General features: G+C 34.9%; 1 protein-coding gene across 1 annotated transcript in view; it reads left to right on the top strand.

Moving 5' to 3' along the window:
• STK3 (serine/threonine kinase 3) overlaps positions 1-18,360 on the top strand; it is a 275,048-nt gene that overhangs the window by 38,388 nt on the left and 218,300 nt on the right. Inside the window, exons 2-3 of the mRNA XM_021688691.1 lie at positions 3,406-3,486; positions 12,289-12,417. Coding sequence (XP_021544366.1) covers positions 3,406-3,486; positions 12,289-12,417 — 210 coding nt within the window. The remainder of the gene's footprint in view (positions 1-3,405; positions 3,487-12,288; positions 12,418-18,360) is intronic.

The following is an 18,360-nucleotide window of genomic DNA, read 5'->3' as shown; positions in this document are numbered from 1 at the left end:
ATCCTCTGCCCATTTTTAAATCAGATTGTTATTAATTAATTAATTTATTTTTTGGTGTTGTGTAGGTTCTTAATATATTTTGTATATTAACCCCTTATTGGATACATCATTTTCAAATATCTTCTGCCATTTAGTAGGTTCTCTTTTTTGTTTTGTTGATTGTTTCTTTTGCTGTGCAAAAGGTTTTTATTTTGATGTAGTCCCAATAGTTTATTTTTGCTTTTCTTTGTCTTGTCAAATTGACATATCTAGAAAAATGTTGCTATGGTTAATGTCAGAGAAATTACTGCCTGTGTTTTCTTCTAGGATTTTTATAGTTTCAGGTCTCACCTTTAAATTTTTAATCCATTTCAAGTTTATTTTTGTGTATGGTATTAAAAGGTGATCTAGTTTCGTTCTTTTACATATAGCCATACAGTTTTCCCAGCACAAACTTTTGAAGAGACTGTCTTTTCCCCATTGTATCTTCTTGCCTCCTTTGTCAGTGATTAATTGACCATACAATTGTGAGTTTATCTGGGCTCTCTATTCTGTTCCATTGATCTGTGTGTCTGTGTACTGTGCCAGTACCATTATTGTTTTGATTACTACAGCTTTGAAATGTGTAATTGTGATATCTCTGGCTTTGTTCTTCTTTCTGAAGATTGTTTTGGTTATTCAGTGTCTTTTGTGGTTCCATACAAATTTTAGGATTGTTTGTTCTAGTTTTATGAAAAATGCTGTTGGTATTTTGATAGGGACTGCAGTGAATCTGTAGATTGCTTTGGGTAAAATGGGCATTTGAACAGTATTTGTTTTTTCAATCCATGGGCATGGAATTTTTTTCTATTTGTGTCATCTTTAATTCCTTTCATTAATGTTTTATGGTTTTTGAAGTATAGGTCTTTCACCTCTTTGGATATGTTTATTCCTAGGCATTTTATTCTTTTTGGTGTAATTATAAATGGTGTTGTTTTCTTAACTTTTCTTTCTGCTACTTTGCTAGTAGTGTATAGAAATGCTACTGATTTCTAGATATTAGTTTTGTGTCCTGCAAGTTTACTGAATTCATTCTTACTTCTAATAGTTTTTTTGTGGCATCTTTAGAATTTTGTATGTACAGTGCTATGTCGCCTGCAGGTAGTGACAGTTTAACTTTTTCTTTACCAGTATGGATGCCTCTTATTTCTTTTTCTTGTCTGATTGCTGTGGCTTGGATTTCCAGTACTATGTTGAATAAAAGTGGTGAAAATGGACATCTTTGTCTTGTTCCTGATCTTCAAGGAAAAGCTCTCACTTTTTCACTATTGAGTATGATGTTCACTGTGGGTATTTCATATAAGGCCTTTATTGTGTTGAGGTATTTCCTTCTAAGCCCACTTTGTTGAGAGTTTTTATATTGAGTGGGTGGTGAATTTTGTCACATGCTTTCTTTGCATCAATTGAGGTGATCATATGATTTTTATCCTTTGTTTTGTTTATGTGGTGTATCATGTTGATTTGTGAATATTGAACCGTCCTTGCATCCCTGGAATAAATCCTACTTGATCATGGTGAATGAGCTTTTTAATGTATTGCTGTATGTGTTTAATATTTTGTTGAGGATTTTTACATCTGTGTTCATCAGGGAAATTGGCCTATAGTTTTCTTTTTTTGAATTGTCTTTGTTTGGTTTTGGTATCAGGGTCATGCTGACCTTGTGGAATGTATTTGGAAGCTTTTCTTCCTCTTCTATTTCTTGTGATAGTTTGAGGAGAATGGGTATTAACTATTCTTTAGATAGAATTCACCTGTGAAGCCATCTGATCCTAGACTTCTATTTTTTGGTAATGTTTTGATTACCAGTTCAATTTTGTTACTAGCAGTTGGTCTCTTCAGATTTTCTATACAGGAAATGATCATTTTTAAATAGAGCACCTTAACATGTTTTACAAAGCTTTTTAAAAACCTGACCCTGCTTTCTCTACTTTCTGGTCACTTTTTCTTTATTCATATTGAATTATTTTGATTCTTCATACATGATGTTTCATTTGTACTGAATTAATTTTGGTCTGTCAAATACACCATGCTTAATCCCTCTCACCTCTTGAGTCCAGCTTATCTGCATATGCTATACATGTAAATGATTTTTAAGAAGGCAAAACAAAATGGAAACACATTTTGTTACAGCAGGCAGTCAGAGTATAAAACTAAAACCTCATAAATGAAGTCAAAATACAAGTGAAAATATTTGCAACTTAAACAAAGGCTAATTTACCTTATGTACAGATAAGAAAAAGACCAAAAAAAAAAAAAAAAAAACAAGTAAAAAAAAAAAAAAGGGAAAAAAAAAAAAGGTAAAAATAAAAAAAAAAAAAAAAAAAAAAAAAAAAAAAACCAGTAGAAAAATGAGCAAGGGAAATGAATAGATGGTCTAGTTTCATAACAATGTTAAAAGATACTGTTTCACTCATAAAAAGAGAAATGCAGATTAAATCTATTCTGAGTAACAAGTTTTTAGCTAACATAGTGACTGAAATCCAAATATATAGTTAAGTACTTTGTTGGTGGAACTGTAAAAAAGAGGCTCTCTCATGTACTAATGGTAGGAGAATAAATTGGTATAAGCCCCCTGGAGGGCAGTTTGCTAATATCTATCAATATACATATATATTTATATAACATACAGTTATAGTAGATAAAATGTAGAATGTAATCAATAACTTTAGTGATTACTATGTAGTTATTATAGTGATTTATTAGTTATATTGTATTATTTGTTATGACATGATTATGCCTATAGCATATATACTTGTTTATCAACACATGCTTCTATATTTTTGTGTGTGTGTATATATGTGTATGTGTGGTCTCTGGACCTCACAGGTTCACTTCTGGGATTTTATCCTGCAGATGTACTGGCACATGTGTGAATTGACTTATGTATGCATTTATCCAGTGCCATGTAGTTTATAATAGCAAAAGGGAACTTAGATATCCATAAATAACTGATTGGTGAGTAAGAGATGCTACATCTTTGCAATAGTATAGGATATAGATGTAAGAAAGAAAGACTGAGGATGCTTTCTATGTACTTGTGTTGTAGAAATCTCCAACATAGTCTACATGTTGTTAAGTGAAAACTGCAAAGTATTTAATAGTGTGTATAGAAAAGAGTGTGTATAAAATGCTATCTTGTATGGTAAGTAGGGGGAGAAATAAAAATATATATTCATATTTGTATAAAGATTTCATAAGCTAATAAAACTAGTTATTTCAGGTGTTTCTGGGCAGATTAAGAAGAGGGGTTGAAAGGAAACTATTTACCTTTTTTTTTTATATTGTTTGATTTTTGAACAATGTGAACATATTTCCTCTTAAAAATAAAATTAAAAATTTTATAAAAGGTCTTAAGGAAAGTATTTTCTTTCTATTTTTTCTCATCAGTAAGCTAAAAAAGCTGAGTGAAGACAGTTTGACTAAGCAGCCTGAAGAAGTTTTTGATGTATTAGAGAAACTTGGAGAAGGGTAAGTACAAAAAATATGAAAGTAGCCTTAGGTAATGACAAAAAATTTTCAAATACTATATAATCTTTCACTAGCATATATTTTCTTCAGTTGAATAGGAGTAATATAGAGGGAACACACCTCAACATAATAAAGGTCATATATGACATGCCCACGGCAAACATCATATTCAGTGGTGAAAAACTGAAAGCTTTTCTTCTAAGATCAGGTGTATGACATGGATGAACACTCTCACTGCTTTTATTTAACATAGTATGGGAAGTCCTAACTGGAGCAACTAGGAAAGAAAAAGAAATAAAAATATCGGAATGAGAAAGGAAGGGATGAAACTTTCTCTATTTGCTGATGACATCATGTTATATATAGAAAATCTCAAAGAATCCATCAAAAAGTTGTTAGAATTAATAAAATAATTAATAAATGAATTATAGTTACATCAAAAAGAAGGAAATAACCTAGGAAAAATTTAACCAAGGAGGTGAAAGATCTGTTTATTGAAAACTGTAAGACATTGATGAAGAAATTGACACAAATAAATGGAAAGATACTCTGTGCTCAGGGATTGGGAGAATTCATATTGTTAAATGTCCCTGTTACCCAAAGCAATCTACAGATTCAGTGCAATCCCTAACAAAATACCAATGGCATTTTTCACAGAAGTAGAACAAACAATTGTACAATTTGTCTGGAACCACAGAAGACCCCAAATAGCTAAAGCAATTATGAGAATGAAGAATCAAGCTAGAGGTATTATGCTCCCTGATTTCAAACTATATTATAAAGCTGTAGTAATCAAAATGGTATGATATTGGCATAAAAACAGATACCTAGATTAATGAAACATAATAGAGAGCCCAGAAATAAACCCATGCATATCTAGCCAATTAATTTAGGACAAAGGTGCCAAGAATATACAATGGGGAAAGGATAGTCTCTTTAATAAATAATGTTGGGAAAAATGGATAGCCACATGCAAAAGAGTGGAATTGGACTTCTGTCTTATACCATACGCAAAAATCAACTAAAAATGGATTAAAGACTTGAATGTAAGACCTGAAACCTAAGACTCCTGGAAGAAAACATAGGCAGTAAGCTCCTTGACGTTAGTCTTGACATGACTTTTTGGATTTGACACCCAAAGCAAAGGCAACAAAAGCAAAAACAAAGCAAACAAGTGGGACTACATCAAACTAAAAAGCTTCTGCCCAGTGAAGGAACCATCAATATAATGAAAAAGCAACCTGTGGAATGGGAGAAAATATTTGCAAGTGATACATCTGATAAGGGGTTAATATCTAAAACATATAAAAAACTCATACATCTTAATAGCAAAAACCCAGACATTTCAATTAAAAAATGGGTGGAGGATCTGAATAGATGTTTTTCCAAAGAATACATCCAGATGGTGAACAGGGACATGAAACATCACTAACCATCAGGGAAATGTAAATCATAACCACCATGAGATATTACCTCACACTTGTTAGAATAGTAATTATCAAAAAGACAAGAAATAACAAGTATTGGTGAGAGTGTGGAGAACAGGGAACTGCTGTGCACTGTTGGTGAGAATGAACATTGGTGCAGCCACTATAGAAAACAGTATGGAGGTTCTTCAAAATGTTAAAAATAGAACTATCATATGATCAAGTAATCTCACTTCTGGGCATATATATATATATATATATATGAAGGAAACAAAGTCACTGTCTTGAAGAGATATTTGCACCTGTGTTCACTGCACCATTATTTACATGGAAACAATGTAAGTGTCCCATTGATGATTGAATGGATAAAGAAAATGTGGTATATACAGATGGTCCCCAACTTACATGGTTTGATTTATGAGTTTTCAACTTCATGATGGTGTAAAAGTCATATGCATTCAGTAGAAACGATATGTTGAATTTTGAATTTTAATCTTTCCTGGGCTAATGATCTACAGTATGATACTCTTCTTGTGGCAGTGGGCAGCAGAAGTAAGCCACAGCTCTTACTTATTCATGTAAGTGAAGGTAAACAATTGATACACTTACAACCATTTCATACTCATACAGCTGTTTTGTTTTTCACTTTCAGCATAGTATTCAACTAATTACATGAGATATTCAACACTTTATTATAAAATGAGCTTTGTGTTAGATGATTTTGCCCAACTATCGGCTGGCATTAAGTGTTCTGAACACATTTAAGATGGGCTAGGCTAAGCTATCATGTTCAGTAGATTAAATGTATTAAGTGCATTTTCTTCTTGTGATATTTTGACCTTACTATGGATTTATCAGGAAATAACTGCTTTATAAGTCAGGGAAGATTTATATATACAGTGGAATATTATTCAGTCACAAAAGGGCATTATGCTAAATGAAATAAGTCATAGTAAAATACTGTATGATCTCACTTATAAGTAGAATCTAAGAAGCCAAACTCATAGAAACAGAGAACAAATTGGTGGTTGCCAGAGGGTGGATAATGGGGAGTGGGGGAAATGGGTGAAAGTAGTCAAAAGGTACAAACTTCTAGTTATAAGATAAATAAGTTCCAAGGATGTACATGTATAGCATGATGACTAGTTAATAATAGTATGTTAAGTATTTTAATGTGGCTAATAGAGGTCTTAAAAGTTTTCATCATAAGAAAAAATTTTTTTTCTTACTGTGAGCTAGTAGATGTCACCTAAACTCGTGGTAATCATTTTACAGTATATACATAAATCATTATGTTGTACACCTTAAACTAATAAATGTTATATGTCAGTAAAAGTGGAAAGAAAAAAAATAGTAATAGTAATTAATATACTTTGTAGCAGTAAATATGTATTTATAAAGACTGGATTGTGTTAGATCTGGTAATAGTGTTTTCAGAGAAATATATATATATATATAAGAAAGGCAGGAAATGTGTTGTAAAGTGACTCACAAGAAGTTTATTAGTTTGTTCTGTATGGTGTTCTTATTAATAAACTTGAAAGATTTTGACTTTTTAGGCAAGTGAACATAAGGCCATCAGGACATTGGGACTCATTTTACTTGGGGAAAAATGAATAATAGATTTAAATAGAGTGTCTCAGTGAGACAGAGGAATAGTTGATATGATTTTAAAATAATATATGAATATGAATTTAAAATAATGTTTCGTTTTTAGCACATAGGGTCATTTAATAAAATGGCAGAGTATAGAAGAATGTTCAAAATAATAAAAGGCATAAAACAGAATTAAAATGGTATAAACCAACAAGAACAAGGAAAAGGAAAAAGAGAAACAAAAATGTAAAGTAATAAGCTAAATGTAAGTTGGAAGGAATAAAATGAAATATATTTTTCACTAAATGTCAGTTCTCCCATTAAGGGACGCCTGGGTGGAGCAGTCAGTTGGGCATCTGACTCTTGGTTTTGGTTTGGATCGGGATCTCGGGGTCATGAGACCAGGCCCCATGTAGAGCTCTGTGCTTAGCATGGAGTCTGCTTGGAGTTTTTCTTTCCCTCTACCTTTGCCCCTCCTCCTGCACTCTCTCTTTCGTGCGCGCTCTCTCTCTCTCTCCCAAATAAGTGGATAAATCTTAAAAAAAAAAAAAAAAGACAAATTAGTAGGGTCAATTAAAATGTAAAATCTAGCAATATGCTATTTATAAAAGGCCTGTGTAATACAAAGGGTTGGAAATGTAGGGATATTTCCTATTAGAGATACCAGATAAGAAAGATAATCATACAAGTAAAAATAAAAAAATAGGAGTGGCAATATTTATATCCAGTAAATTAGTTAAAGTTAAAAGATCTCAAGTGAATAACGAGGGTTAATATCCAAATAAAGAATAAAGAGGGACATGAGATAATGACTTAAAAGACAATTTATATGAAATGTATATGTGTCAGTCACTAGGACAATTAAATTTGTGAAGGAAAGCTATTAGAAATGTCAGGGGAATCTAATAAAAGTTTATTCAAATGGGAGATTCTCATATTGCTTTCAGAACTGATTAAGAGTAGCAGAAAAAAGGGACAAAGATGGTGTAAATATTATAATCAGTAAACTTGATTATATATATCTACATATATATAACTACATATATTTTGGCATTCCTTTTTTTTGGTATGTTAATGGAGCATAGATTAATGAATTCCAAAGAAAAGATTTTGTATGTCTCATTTTTGATTATAGTCTAAAATGAGAAAGAATTACAGTATAATAAAATCCATACTTACTGAAAATTAAGACACATAATCTGAGATAACCTAAAGATTGAGGAGGAAATTATGAATTATTTAGACAATGGAAAAGAAACAAATGCCAATATCTGTGGAATCCAGAGAAGCTGTAATTAGGGGAAAATATTTAGTCTTAAATAACTTCATTACTAAAAAAGAAAGACCAAAAGAAAAAAGAACTTAGTGCTTATAAGTGAACTTAGGAAAATAATAAAATATACCAAAAAATTAGGAAGAGAGAATTCATAAAAGAAATATTTTAAATTAATGAAATGGAAAATAAAATTCAAACATGATAAATACAAAAGCAGTTTCTTTGAGCAGATCAGTAAAATAGTTAAACCTCCTCTGACTTTGACTAAAGAAAAAAGAGCAAAAATAGAAGATTTGGAATAAGAAAGAAGATACAACCAAAGATAGAGAAACAATTTGAAGAATTAAGAGACCACTCACTATATGCTGCTCTAATGACAACTCATTTAGTGGTTGAAAAGTTAATGCTTTCATAATAAAATTTAAATCGTGTAAATTGACCCCCAAAGAAGTTAAAACTGAAATGGATCAATTACCATGGAGAAGATGGAAGGACAGTTAGGTATCTATCTATGAATTAAAAAGATAGCAGCTTGGAACACCTGGGTGGCTCAGTTGGTTAAGCATCCTTAAATCTTGATTTTGACTCAGGTCACGATTTCAGGGTCATGAGATTGAGCCCTGTGTTGGGCTCTGCTCAGTGCGAAGTCTGCTTGAGATTCTCTTTCTCCCTCTCCCTCTGCCTGCCCCCCCCCCACCACTTGTGTGTGTGCACACTCTCTCAAATAAATAAATAAATCTTAAAAAAAAAAGATACCAGCTCATAGCACCAGTATTCACAAGAGCCAGATGTGGAAATGTCCATCAACTGGTGAATGGATAAAAGTGTGATATATCTGGACAATGGAATATTATTTAGCCATTAAATGAATGAAGTACTGACACATGCTACAGAATGGATGAACCTTGAGAACATTCTGTTTGTGAAAGAAGCCAGACACAAAAAGTCACATTATTATATGATTCCATTTATATGAAGAATCCAGAATAGATCCATAGAGACCAGAAAGCAGATTTCAAATGATTTGGAACTAGATAGAGGTAATGGTTATACAACATTGAGAATGCACTAAATGTCACTGAATTGTATACTTTAAAGTGTTTAAAATGGCGAATTTTATGTTATATGCATTTTACTAAAAAAAAAAAAACCAACAACCCAGCTAAGTCTTTTAGGACACATAATTGCAGTTGTTTTTATGAAGCCAGAATAACTTTAATATCCAGACCTAGATGTATAAAAAAGAAAATTCAGCCTTACTTGGCTACCCATAATGGTTACCATGCTCTCTTTATCTCTGGTGGAAAGATGCTGCTAGTTCTTTTCACTTCTTTATGGTTCCCATCATTCATTAAAATTGGGAGAGTCCATTTCACTGTTGACATCCCTGACCTGCATTATAGAGCTTCCAGTGATGCTAGGAAAGGGAGTATCCTCTGGATCCTCTCAGTGAAGATAGTTAGGGGTTAGGTGAGCAAGTCACATATGATATATCCATTCCAGTATTCAATATACTTGAACCTTTGATCCTTCCCCTAATGTATACTGAGGATCGCTGGCATTTCTGTGTAGATCACTTAAGAGTCCAGGTTTCAGTTAACTAGCTGAGCATACTGTTAGGGGCACTCCCAACTGTTTGAGATAACACACTGGTCTGGAATTTCTGGTCTTGCATCCATATCCGTGAATTCCTTTCTCACTGGAAATCTTGGAATCCTATATTCTTTAGAATTCTGCTGATAAAAACTGACAAAATCTCATAACTTTTTTGGTATGAATAGTAGGTCCTCTTGCATCAGATTTTCTATTCATTCTCCTGGTGTCTGGAGATTTGAGTGTAGTTTTAGGACTGGAAGCAATGTGAGTTAGTGGAGGAGGGTTTACATTTCCCTGAAAAGTGACTGCCTCAGGTGAGGTCATTATGGAGTCTTTAGGCATTGTGAGGCTCATCTTCTTGGACTGGGGAATAGGGTTGCTTTTGTTGGCAAGGGATGCCTTTAGGACTTGGGGGGTTCAAGGTACTCAGATTAATAAATACCTACTTAAATGTCCCATTACCAGTTCTCTGGTTACCTCTCTTTATTTTTTTTATTTTATTTTATTTATTTATTTTTTTTTAAAGATTTTATTTATTTATTCATGAGAGACAGAGAGAAACAGAGGGAGAAGCAGGCTCCCAAGGAGCGGGAAGCCCGATGCGGGACTCGATCCCAGGACCCTGGGATCATGACCTGAGCCGAAGGCAGACGCCCAGCCATCTGAGCCACCCAGGCGCCCTGGTTACCTCTCTTTATAGTTAAAAGCCTAACTTTAACAGAATAGAGCTGGTGATGTTGTGAATTTAGTTTGCAATGTAATTCAGCTTCCAGCTTAGATTAGACCTTGAGTTTGTTTTTGGAAGTCTCAGCCCTGTGCCTACAAGAATTAAGAAATTCTTTTGGGGCATTCAGAAGTTTTCTGGTTCTCAGTCTTGAGCTGGAGGTTTAAGCTCTGAGCTTGTTATATTTGTTATATAACTTGTCCAGTGTAGGCCAGGGCAGCTAGCCTGTTCTATAGTATTTATACTCTTCTTTTCACCGTAGCATTCTTCTCCTTCTTCTTCTTCTTCTTTTTTTTTTTAAGATTTTATTTATTTATTTGACAGAGAGCAAGCAAGGACGAGTGCAAGCAAGGGGAGTGGGAGAGGGAGAAGCAGGCTCCCCGCTCCCCGCTGAGTACTCTATGTATTCTGGATATAGAGAGTTTATTATAAAATTAGGAGCTCAAATGATTTATGGAAGGGCCACAGATGCAAAGGTCATCAAATCTGCTGCTGAAGGTCAGAGAAGCCAACACTGAATATCTCAGCCTGAAACACTACAGTGGGTGTTTCTTAAAAGCTCACTGGGGATCTGCTGGAATCCTTAAGAGTCTTTGAGAAGCTCCCGCCAACTATCTCATTCTGTAGCAGCAGTGTGGTGGTTATCAAAAGCTCTGCAGGAGGCCACTGTGTCTGTCATACCTGCCAGTTCATTTGCTACAACTACATCTGGAGAATGATGGTTTCTCCTTAACTTTTTGCCATTCAGATTTCATGCATATTCTTCTTATTGTCAGACTCTTAACTGGGATTCATTCAGGGAAAGGAATTTTGGGAACCACAAGATGTGGTTCCCAGCTTCTCTTTTGCTGTGATGAGACTTCAGAAGGGAGTGATAGTGTTGCTTAATTCATGATAGATAATCCAGCACTGAATTCTTTATTGACTTTTGAGGAAATATATATACACACACACAGGTTTATATACATGTGTATGTATACATACATACATGACTTTTAAGGGGATGTGTGTGTGTGTGTGTGTTTATGTGTATAAATTAGGACTACACACACACAGTGTCTCTGAGTATCAAACTAAATTCCTTTTGAAAGTTTAAAGAAACAGGATAGGATAAAATTCATTTTGTTAAGGTAGCTGTTTTATCACTTATTTTTCACTTATTTTAAGAGAGCATAAATTTGAAAGTGATTTTGCATAGCTTTCTAATATTAGGAAACATTCTATGTCTTCCAATGGCTTGTTCTTCTTTCTCTTCTATAGAAATGATATAGTGAGAAGAATATGATCTTTGGAATCCTTATATGTTTAAATTCTGTCCTTGTTGGTTACCACTATTGGAGTCTCTGTTTCCTCATCTCAGAAAATGGTCATGGTAGTATTTTACCTCACAATTGAGAGGGTTGACTTTGATAATGCTCGTAAAACACCAACCCTAGTACCTGGCTGACAATCAGAACAGTAAGTGCTAGCAGGGTTTACTTTGTCTTCTCATTCATACCAAAGTATACATGGCTTCTCTCTCTCATTGTTTCTGCTTTTTAAAGCACAGAAATGTTTACTTGGCAAAATTTCAAGGGTTATAGCAGAGATGCTTTTTGGGCAAGTGGAAATTAGATCCTCTTATTACCTGTCAGTGTGTGGTCTTGCTTCTGAGGAGGAGAAAGAGCGTTTGAGGAGACCTTGGATGTGTGACTTAGAGGAAACCAGATTCCCTGTGTCTCTAACTTTGGTCCACTGTGGTCCTCAGCTGAGGGTTTCACGTGTTTTTATACAGTCTGAACAGGCATGGGACTTTGATATTCTGGGGATGATTTTGCTTAAGGTGAGCTAAGCCTTTTGTGCTAACTTGAGACTTTGGCTGTTTTTATTCTACATTTCATTCTTTTAATTTCCATTTATATCTTCTTAATGCTGCATTTGTTTGAGTTGACAAACCGTAAGTCTTTCTTTCATTCATAAGAAAAAAGCAAATCTTTACATATTAACTTGTTGATTTTAGTAGATTTTAAGTATATAATTGAAACATTAAAGCTAAGGTATAATTCACTTTTCTTGTTTACTTTGATTTATCACCATTAAGTAGTGTTTTAAATTGGAAAAGACTACATGCAAAAACTTGTCGATTTTTCTCTAATACTTACGATGTTTGAAAGGAAAAAAATAAATGTCTTGGTTTCTTTTAGATCTTATGGAAGTGTGTTTAAAGCAATACATAAGGAATCTGGTCAAGTTGTGGCAATTAAACAAGTACCTGTTGAGTCGGATCTTCAGGAAATAATCAAAGAAATTTCCATAATGCAACAATGTGACAGGTATGAAGAGATTTTATTTCTTTATTTACCTTCATTTTGATGAATTTTGCTGATAATGCATAAGAAAATACATTTTTTGGTCATCTGGTTAGTTTTCTGACTTTGAATCTGAAGTGAGACTAATCCTTCAGGGAAGATGAGGATAGTTTTGTACAGTTGTCTTTAGGACTTACAGTTCTAAAGCAGAATTGATGTTATAAAGCAACATGTGGTCATAGAAAGCACTCAAGCTGTTTTCCCATTTGGGGAGCAAATTTATGGGTGAAAATTATTTTTGATGTTAAGGGGGGGTCATTTAACAGTCTTTTTATATAATTGTTTTTACTGATTAAAAACAGCAATGTTTTTTGTAACTCTAATTCATTCAACACTTACCGAACATTTCCAGTGGGCCAGATACTGTACCAGGATCTAGAAATACCAAGAGAACGAAGATACTGTTTTTCTTCTTGAGGAGCTGGTAACCTCTTTGGGAAGACAGATCCTTAAAGAAATAGCTGTGATACACACAGTCAGCTATGCTGACTGTTGCAGGGGGTGATGTGAGAGCTAGGAGGCAGGGCACCTCCCCCAGGCAGGAGTTATGAAGTCTGGCATGCTGAGGAAGAGTTAGTTAAAACTGGGTGAAGAAATGGAGGGATGAGAGACAATAAAGAGAATTACAAGAAGAGAAGTGAAAAACAGCTCCCTGGTATGTGCTGTTTTGACAAGGTTTAGAATTACTGGAGTGGAAGGTGTGAGACAGAGAGACTGGTGTGAAATGATTTGGGATAGGTAAGTCGAGCTGGTCATGAAGGGTCTTATATGCCCTATTAAACAGCCCGGTCAGGGATGCAGAGTTTATAAATTAGGACTATGTTTAGCCTATAGTTACTTAATTGAAAAGAGATTTTATTACTCTCCCTTTACAGAAGGTCTGTAGTAGCAGCAACAAAGTGACAAGTGTCTCAGGCTTCTTTTCTTACACTGTGCTGAACTTAGTATGTGCTCTTTGTCCTCATGCTTATTAGCACATGGTTAAAAGAGGGCTGCTCTTGCTCTAGCCGTATGTTTATGTTCCAGGCAGAAGGAAAAGGGAAAAAGCAGGAAAGGGCTTTCCCAGAAACCCTCAGCTTACGTTTTATTCATCAAAATTGATTGAGTCACATGGTGTCTTTCAGCTGATGATTTAGTGGAGTCTGAACACACTGTCACCCCAAATCTAATCAGAGTCCTGTTAGTAAGAGAGCTATGAAAAACTTTCCCTTCCAAAAGTATGTAACATCCTTATATTGTAAGTCCTTTGGCTAATGAGGTGACTGAATAATCCTAGAGGAACTTTGTTTCTTGAGCCTATTCAGTTTTCCTTTTCTTTATTATATGCTATGTATTTGGATTATATTATATATTTTTCATAAAGACTGTATAACTGGGAATTCAAGTGGTTATAGAAAAAAATAATACATTCCTCAGCTCCCAGACCAAAATATGTAATTCCAAAGTTTTTCCAGATCTTGCTATTAATACGGTAATTTGATAAGAATGTGGTTCCCACAATTTGGTGTAGAAAAGGAAAAATTGAGCCTAGAGTAGTGTTGGGCCCATCAGGTACTTAATACTTGTGTGTTGCTGTTATTACTTTATTATTATGGTTAAATATAGTTTAGGGACTAGTGTTGTCCTTTAGAGATTTTAATTGAGTGTGCTCTAGGAAAGGCAGGGTCTCAATTATTACCTATTATACATCTCTTCCTCTAACCTTGGTGCATCTTAGGACCTATCAGCTCTTGCTCACATTTCTTTCTCAGCTTCCTATTTGTTCACTTTGCTTTCATTTTTGACTCCTCCAACTCATTTTCTACCTGGAAGCTAGAATGCAAACCTAATCAAGCCATTCTCAGTTTAAAACCATAAGTGTCCCATTGCCTGGATAGATCCAGTCTCCTAAGGATGGCATATAAGATTCTTCATAATTATGCTTATGCTTCCAGTCTTCTCTCTTACCTGTGTTTCTCTTTAAGCACATGTTTACTTGTATTCTCTATCACCTGACTATTAAATTCTGTGAATTTGGGATTATGTCTTATTAAGTGCCCTTGGACCTTGCCACATAGTGGTTATTCAAATACAGGTATTACTGATTCTTGTCTGGGCGACTCAACTGGACAAGATCCAGATTAATATTCTTAGATCAGATTTTTAACTGTTGCAGAGAAGCCTCTCGAATTCCTGTTCTGTTCGTGGCATTATCACCTACTTAGTCTTTGCACAACAAAACAGAGTCGTCTTTGTTTCTTTTTCTGGTACTTATGATGACACCGTCTTATAGATTCTCCTGAAATGTCTTCACTATCTTTATCCTTCCCTTCATTCCCTGAGAAAAGGAATCATATTTCTTACCACATACGCAATGCCTAGCACTGTACTTTATTTTTATTGAGTGAATGTGAATAGATATGGTATGTATAAGGAATATGGAAGCGCATTATAGGTTGAGGGAACCGTAGGGAAATCTGGTCCTTGTTCTTGTTATATACTTTAAACTACTAAGGGGAAAGAAAAGGAAAGAATAAAAGGGCAAGAAAATCCACGTTTCTAGAAATTTTGTACCACTTTATAACAGAATGCTCTGTACCTAGTAGGGATGTCTCAGATACTTGTTGAATGAAATAAATAGATGGGTGAAACAATTACTGGTAAAAAAAAACAGCTCATGCCTTTTGGATTTCACTTTCAGATTCACTATTCATATGAAATAGTGAAGGATCAGAAAAATTAGTAGGTTAAAAGATCCTAAAAATGCTAAAAGATAAGGCGAGTGAAAAATAAACTAGGAAATGACAGGAGCATGTATTACATTTTAGCTACTAATTACTAATGGTAATGCAGATGTGTTAACTGGGAAACTGACATAAAAATGATTTGCAAGAGAACAGTACAAATTGAAAAATTCCCACTTACAGCAGTGGAATTTGGTTAGAGAAAATGAGATTTGCATTTCTCAAACTGAAATAAAGTCTATTCAGCTAGTTGAGCACTTGGCAAATTGTCTTGCTTTCTACACTCCCAGAAGAGACCAGAGGGTGTTTAAATTTTTTTTGTTCATTTTAGTAAATGTTAAACATGTGTTTAATACTGCATTTTGGCATAAATTTTGAGGAAGCCCATCTGCATTGTTTATTACAGAATCTTCTGTGTCTAGTCCAGTGCTTGGCACAGAATAGACATTTAATAAATATTTGTTGAATATATAAATCATAAAATGTTAATGCTACACTAGATCTCTATTAGTTTAGAGTTTTGCAAATGTACTCTGCTCTAAGGAGGTGGGGGTATTTTCCTCAAACAGTGAAGAATTGAGCAGAATGAAAAACTTTAGTCATTGCTTTTATCTTTTTTCTATATTGGGACTCATTCTGAAATTTTATTTGAGGAAAAGGCTCCTGGTACTAAAGCATATTTTAGAACTATTTTACAGGTACAGGAGATGAGACCTAGAGATTTTATGTGAATTGTCCAGGATCACACAGCTAGTTAGGGACTGGGATGCTGTAAGAACCCACATTTGCTGACTCCAGGGCCAGTGCTGAAGAAAGCAAGGTCTACAGAAAAGATTCCAGCAGTTCAAACTGAAGCTTGGGGTAGAGGCAGGAGCTGGGCAGTAATACTTGGGAATATGTGTGCTAGGTAACGTGGATCCAAGGGAACCACAGTTGACACAGCCCCTACATTCCTGGTTCTTACACTCCTCAAGGAACTTCTCATATATAAGCCAAGAGAAATATGTTGTTACCACATGCATCAAGGCACACACTTATTCACTTATTCACTCAACTGATACATGTTGATACCTACTGCCAAGGGTAGTCTTTATGTGTTGCTCACAGGAGATAAAACAATGAATGAGTCTTAGACTTTACAGGGACTTTCAGTCAGAAAGAAGAGGCCGATGACTGGATGTGCTGTTTTAATACAGTGTGGTAAGAGCTGTGATGAAGTAAGTATGGGGAACTCTGTAGGTTGGAAGGCATATCTAACATCTCACCATTGGAGATCCCCAGGGAAAGCTACCCCAGGGAGGTCATACCCAAACTGAGTGACTTTGGATGACTTAGATTTGGGGGGCAAAGAGGAGAGGTGATCCGTATGTTGGGAATAGCACATTTTTCGCTGGTCTGCTCAGAGGCTTATATCAGTGCCGTCCCTCTCCTACCTGTTCTATTTGCTGTTTCTGGGTAGAATTCCATTTAAACACTGTTAGTGAGGGCCTTCCCCCCATCCCCCAAAAAGTTTGAAAATCAGCATATTGAAGGATTTGTGATGAGTTTTGGCAGTTTGTATCAGTTCACGTATATGTATATTCATTTTTGGATGGGCCAAGAAATGAATTGCTGTGATTTGGGTTTATATTGGGAACAGTTCAGTTTTCATAGGAGAATATTCATCTTTTGTAAAAGGACTGTGTTACCCCATTAAGTTTAGAACACTATTAAGATGGTAGAAGGATGTTAATGAAACTTATGTAGTGAAAAATAGCCATTTCTTAGTATTTTAATTATCACATGCTCAGAATGGGAAGACTTAGAAAATGTTTGCAAAAGATGTATCTGTTAAGGACTGTTATCCAAAATATACAAAGAATTCTTAAAACTTAACAAGAATACAAACAACCCAATTAAAAATGGGCCAAAGGCCTCAAGAGAGACCTTACCAGCAAAGATTTGAAGATTCGCAGATGGCAAATAAGCACGTGAAAAGTTGTTTCACATCCTATTTCTAACATCAGAGAAATGCAAATTAAACAACAGTGAGATACCACTACACACCTATTCAAATGGGCCAAATCTGGAACATCGACAACACCAAATCTTGGTGAGGATGTGGAGCAGAAGGAACTTCCATTCGTTGCTGGTGGCAATGCAGAATAGTACAGCCAGTTTCCAAGTCAGTTTGGTCGGTTTCATATAAAACTAAACGTACTTTTAACCATATGATCCAGCAGTCATACTTCTTGGTGTTTACCCAAAGGAGTTGAAAACTTATGTTCACATAAAAACCTGCACATGGATGTTTATAGCGACTTCATTAATAATTACCAAAAACTAGGAAGCAACCAAGATGTCCTTCAGTAGGTGAGTGCATAAATAAACTGTGGTACATCCAGACAACGGAATATTTCTCAGCACTAAAAGGAAATGAGCTATCAAACCACGAAAAGACATAAGGAAACTTAAATGCATATTATTAAGTGGAAGAAGCCAATCAGAAAAGGCTACATACTGTATGGTTCCCACTATATGACATTCTGGAAAAGACAAAACTATGGAGACAAAAAAAGGATCAGTGATTGCCAGGGGTTAGGAGGGTGGGAAGGAGGAATAGGTGGAGCACAGAGGACTTTTAGGATAGTGAAACTACTGTGTATGATGTGTCAGTTTAGATTAGATTTCTCAGTTGTTTCAAATGTACCACTCAGGAGGGGGATGTTGATGATAGGGGAAAGCTATGCATGTGTGGGGGCAGGGAGTATATAGGAAATCTCTGTATCTTTCACTCAATTTTGCTGTGAACCTAAACCTCAAAAAACAAAAATCTATTAAAAAATACCTTTAGCAATACATGGTTATCTTCAATTAAGATGAAATTCAATGTAGTATAAAAATGTAATTACCTTTTAGGCGGTAAAAATTAACATTTGAATTTCCATAAGAAGCTTAAACATAATGATTCACTACAAATAATTTGTACCGCGAGTAATGTTTATATAAGGTGCAAATAGACAAGAAGAGTTTGTAGTGCTTCTTCCATTTTTCTCTCTGGTCACTTCTCATTTTATACAGTTTCTATCTTGAATTGTGATACTGGCGGAAGACTGGCAGGATAAAGGGTGTAGAGGAGGTGTGAAAAGGATACAGGAATGGAAAGGATGTGGTCATTAGGCATGGAATGAGAGGAGCACCCCCC

Source organism: Neomonachus schauinslandi, chromosome 4, assembly GCF_002201575.2.
Source record: "Neomonachus schauinslandi chromosome 4, ASM220157v2, whole genome shotgun sequence".
NCBI classification, from domain to species: Eukaryota; Metazoa; Chordata; class Mammalia; order Carnivora; family Phocidae; genus Neomonachus; species Neomonachus schauinslandi.
Note: the sequence above shows the minus strand (reverse complement) of the source record. Positions and strands in the feature narration are given on the sequence as shown.